Source organism: Impatiens glandulifera, chromosome 7 (genome assembly GCF_907164915.1).
Source record: "Impatiens glandulifera chromosome 7, dImpGla2.1, whole genome shotgun sequence".
Classification (NCBI taxonomy): domain Eukaryota; kingdom Viridiplantae; phylum Streptophyta; class Magnoliopsida; order Ericales; family Balsaminaceae; genus Impatiens; species Impatiens glandulifera.
This window is the reverse complement of record NC_061868.1, coordinates 7,497,776-7,503,538: the sequence shown is the minus strand read 5'-3', so window position 1 is coordinate 7,503,538 and position 5,763 is coordinate 7,497,776. Positions and strand designations below refer to the sequence as shown.

General features: G+C 24.3%; 1 protein-coding gene across 1 annotated transcript; it reads right to left on the bottom strand.

Moving 5' to 3' along the window:
• Positions 1-217: 217 nt before the first annotated feature.
• Positions 218-574, bottom strand: LOC124946262 (glutaredoxin-C9-like). The gene has a single exon (XM_047486827.1). It carries the CDS (start codon positions 572-574, stop codon positions 218-220), a length of 357 nt encoding a protein of 118 aa, XP_047342783.1.
• Between the last annotated feature and the right edge of the window lie 5,189 nt (positions 575-5,763).

Genomic DNA, 5,763 nt, shown 5'->3' with positions numbered 1-5,763 from the left:
GTCAGCTATTTTTTTTTTATAAAAATAAAGAAGTAATAAATGACATATATATATTTCATAATATATATATATATATATATATATATATTTTTTTTTTTTTGTTAAAAGACCAAATAAACAACATTAGGTTTATAATAATTACATTTTAATTATAGCAAGTACAATTATTTAGTTATATTATATTAATTTGTTGTGATAAAAAAAATAAAGAAGTTTATCAAACCCACATTGCTCCAGCTTTTTTCAAAGAAGGGATCAACTCGGACCTAACATGACTTGAAATTACTCGATCCACTCCTCCAAATAGCTTCCCGCCAATAAAAACTAACGGAAGTTGCTTATAACTAACCTTATAATCTTCTCCGGCACCATTGATAATTCGTCCTAACTGATCAAGCGCATTCATTTTGTCAACTTCATCAATATTGTACGTTGTTAGTCTCGCTCCAAAACCATGAATCAGATGCTCCACAACATGGACCATGCAACAATCACGCATCCCCACAATGGCCACCGCATTCCGAGATATCATGTTCTTCATGACATCGTCATCTTTTGGGATTGGGATCGTCATCTTTGACATGATTATGGTTTGAAGAACACCTTAAAAGAGAAATATAAGAGTAATGTTTGTGGAGATGTAATGAACAAAGAATTTTATATTAGGTAGAGTATATATATATAGTGTTAGGAGAGAAAATGGTGACGGAGAGAAACTAAGCGTATTCATAGTGACATTACTTGTGACCGCTACTTTTTGACATCCCATTTATTTTTTGATGTCACATTTGTTTCACTCTTATTATTCTAATATGTTGTTACTATTATTAAGTAAAATATGACATGTATTCTTTTAAATTATCATTTTTAAGAAAATAAAAATATAAGTTATATGTTGTATACAATTTAAAAAGAAAGATGAAATATTAATTTAATGATTGTATGTTATTTTTATTTTAGTTTAAAGTAAAAAAAAGAAAAAAGGGATATAAAGTATATATTTTTATATTTTTATAATTGTGTATTTTTCTACATGATCATTTTTAAGAAAATAAAAACATAAGTTATATGTAATATACAATTTAAAAAGAAAGATTATATATTAATTTAATGTTTGTATAAGTTATTTTTATTTTGGTATAAAGTAAAAAAAGTAGAAGAAAAAGATAATATATATGTATATTTTTTTTATAATTTTTTGGTTGTATTAGAGTATAATTATAATGTACTAAAGATAAAAATATATTTTGTTATTTGAAATTAATGTGACGATAAAAAATTTAATATGTTGCTTGCTCATAAAAATATAAATAATTAAAAATAAAACTTTTTTTTTTTATAAAAATGTTAAAATTAAAATTTTAAGTTATATAAATTTTGGTTATTTTTATTATATCATTTTATTATTATCTTTATTTAATATTTTCAATTATGGTATTTAATAATTTGGAAAAAAAAACATTTATGGCTAAAATGAATTTATTCAAATAATTAAATTATTACTACTTGATTGTATATAAAATAAAGTAATATTAAATTTATTATATAAAAATAAATAATAATAATAAAACAGTAATCAAATTATGGATGCTAATGATTTTAAAAGATCAAATAATTTTATTTTTAGACAAAAAAAAATATGAACATTATAAAATAATACGCAAATGGTACTTATTTGAGAAAAGTTATCAATATTTTCAAAAATACTCTATTATAAGTTATCAAATTATTATAAGTTTTGTTTCAGATATTTTGGTGATGAGATGCTGTGAGACAATTCTCATTTAAATTTTGCTGAGATTCTTGAGATTGGTTTTTGATAAATCAGCTTCTTATTTTCTTTTATCAAATTCTTTATATACAGATTTTGAATACTGCTTTATGTGCTGCTTGTTGAACTTTTGAGTTTTATACTTCTATTACAACAATCCTGGCTTCTGTTAAATTAGTCTAGAATTGAATCTAATAATTATTGTGATTGGTTCCCTTGTTTATTTTAACCTGAATTTCTTTTGGAGCTTCCACCCCTGTCTGCTTGTTTCAAGAATTTTTTAAAACTCGAACCTGTATTTACTAAATTAATTTATGCTGCCTGCTACCCTTTGCAGCAACAGAGGGTAGGGTGGATTGTGGGAAATTAGTGAGTGTTATTATTTGATGTTGATTGATGGATTGTAAATTCACATTGAATTTGATATAATCTTCAACATTTTGTTGGAATTTAGACTATGTAGATTATTTCCATTATATGAATGGAAATGAGAATTCAAAAACAATTCTGAGAATGGGTGAGTCCCAAGAATAAAATCGAGTTAGTGGATTTGTCCACATTGGTAAAATAGCAAAATGTAGCATTTTTCCATTAATCCAAGTGGGGTTTAATTTATTTGCATAATGCATTTTATTGCATAAAAATAAATAATATATTTGGATTAAATATTAATTGAATGAGTCAGTTAAATGGGTATTAATATCAATGTGCAAATGAGAAATTTTCAATCAAATGCAATGATAAATGCATACGTTTGAAACCTTTCACATGCAATTGATGAGAATGATGAGAATGCAATTGATTGCATTAATTGATTTTATTCCTACGTTAAAAAATTAGTCATTATGTTGATTGGCTAATTTATCTTTATATATCTCAATTGATAATACGTTGTTAAGGAGAGATATAACAATTACGGAATTACATAGCTTTTTATCCTTCAATCACCCTAAATGAATTTTAATTGGTTTTATTTTCAACATCACAAGAAGCTAGCTACTTCTTAGTTTTTTTCAGAAAAACCTTCAATTGATCATTTTAATTGTGGCTTCACACAATTCTGCTTTGATCCCGGTGATAGTTCAGGTACATTGGTCAAGTTCGTTGTGTAGTGATTCTGGTGCTGAATCACTACTAGATTCGTTGTACTCTGGGAGACAGCCATCTACGATAAGCTCCAGCACAAACAGGAGACGGTGATTGTTAGTATTCTTGTCTTGAAATAACAGAATATATATATAATAGTGTTACAAATAAATAAAAATATATATATCTTAAAACATTTTCTTTGTGCTAAGCTATTTAAGAACTTGCGCCATCGAATATTTTTTTTTGTCTTTGATGTTTCAGAAATACAAGTCGCGGTGTTGCGAAAGAGATAATGTTCATTTCGAAAAATGGAAATGATTCATCTTAAAAAAAAAAAAAATCAACAAATAAAGATAAGTCTTTATTGTATATAAATATGTTGATTGTTAACACATATGTTCTTATGTTGTTAAAACTTAATTTTATAAGCTAATATATTTTGATATAAAATTTTTCTTAAAGAACTTTAATATGTATATTCATTATATCAATATTATATATCAAATAAATTAGAACATAATTAATTTAATTTGTTCTAGTTTTATTTTGAAGATTTGTTTGGTTATTAAAATTATTAATAATAATGAATGAAAATAAGAAAGTAACTATTATGTTAGCTTTCAATTTTTATAAAACTTATGATGTTAAAATTAATTATAATTGAAACATATGGTTTCAGTTTTAAAATAATTAATTATAATATATACCTTCTTTTTAATTAAGCAATATAATTAATAAGAATATGGTAGGAAGATTTAATAAACAAAGAGAGATGATATCTTTATTTATACATTGTTTTATATATTACATTTTATTATGGTAATATGTTATCGTTTTAAATGTGCATATATTCATTTGTTGACAGAGTCTAGTCAAATATGAAGTATAAGTTGTCTCTAGAAAGAAGACAAAAGGTCATAAAAGCGGTACAACAATGAAATGGCGCATTGGTGCAGTGGTTCAAAGTTCAGATGCAATGGTGTGTGAGATGGGAGGTCCCGTGTTTGAAACCAGTTAATGATTTGATTTCTTTTTGTAGAAATCAGACTTGATAAAGTCATTGATGTTGAAACCATTCCAATTTCTTGTGTAGAAATTATGAGATGAATGGGTAGTCAATAATTTCTTTGTAGAAAAGTCATTGATGTTGAATCTATTCTAATTTATTGTGTAAAAATTATGAGATTAATGGGTTCATAATGATTTTTATAAATATATATAAATATATAATTTGATTTGTCAAAATGATTTTAATCATGGATGTTAGAATCATTCTAATTTCTTGTGTAGAAATTATGAAATGAATTGGGGCACATAACCGATTTCTTGTGTAGAAATTTAATTTGCTAAAATGACTTTGTCATTTATATTTTGAAGCATTTTAATTTCTTTTATAGAATTTGTGTGATTAATCATTTGATGACATAAAATGAATGTCATTTGTGTTAGAGTTTCTTTTACAGAACTTGTGTGATTAATCATTTGATGACATAAAATGAATGTCATTTATTTTAGAGCTCATTATATTAATGTGTTTAAAGAGACGACTATGTGAGTCGAAATTATCTTCGTAAAAATTATTTTGGTGAGAACGATCTATCGAGATTTGGTTTGAGCATTGTTGCTTCACATGGATTATCGATCAAAGAACGATAATAGAATTACTTCGAGTAAGACATTAAGTACAGTTGTTGTTATATATTGTGTTTCTAAGTGATTGCTTATATATAACATGCATGTTAGTTAATAATATGATAATTCGTGTTAATTCATAATATGTATGATACACGTGAATAAATATTATTGTATACCTATTTTATTTTAATAGAAAATACTAAAATTTTTCATAAAATTATTGTGTCTTTTCGTATACAATAACTCACGTGGAAAGTTAAAAGTCATTATTAATTAAGAAATTGACGAATTAATGACATGAATATTTATTTATATAATTAGTTAGTTTTATATTTGATTAAAGATAAATGATCAACATTCTAATTAAGTGTAATAATTAATATTTTAATTAATTATCATGTATTTTTTAAACGGTATTTTTAATGATATATGAAGTAATTATAATATATATGACATATCATTTGATTATGTTATTCAATTATATATTTGATATACATGGTTCAATTTCATCATAAAGACTTGTTTAATTTGATGTTTTTGAAATCTAATAACTGCAAGAAAATTTGTGTTTCATTTGAGAAATAATGTGGCAAATGTGCCGATATTACGGGATGCAAACGTGCAACCGGAAATAAATGTTTAAGCGACTTCGGTCAAAGATGCTTGAAACATTATGATTTCTTTGGTAGAAATCATGTGATATGGTAAATATTTATTTGATTAAATATTCTAATTTCTTTTATAGAAATTAAGTGTTGAAATAAATATTTTAAATGATTAAATATTTTTAATTTCTTATGTAGAGATTATGTGAAGAATGATTTATATATGAATAAACATTCTAATCTCTTGTATAGAAATTATATTTTATTCAATTAAATATTTATGATATAGTTATCTTATTCATTGTATGATGAGTATAACAAAATAAATCTGTAAAAGAACTATGTGACAATTTCTTGATTAGAAAATCATTGATTTAAATCATACAAATGTGTGTGATTTAAAAAGGATACCAACACGAATGTGGGGGCAAATATTTTTTTATTGATTATAACACAAAAATAATTGTGTATATTATGATAAATATAAAAATTATTTGTTGTTAGAGAAATATGTTCTCTATAAAAGATAAAGTTGCGCAACTTTATAAAAAGAAATAAAATAACAAGAAAATACCTTGTTTATATTTGCTGAGTTGGTGTTCAAATCGATATTTTAGATTTGAGGATTTTGAAATCAAGAGACGTGTCATATTTTGACATTAT

Excerpts from the sequence above, each read along its gene's own strand:
- LOC124946262 (XM_047486827.1), bottom strand. The coding sequence starts at position 574 with ATGACGATCCCAATCCCAAAAGATGACGATGTCATGAAGAACATGATA.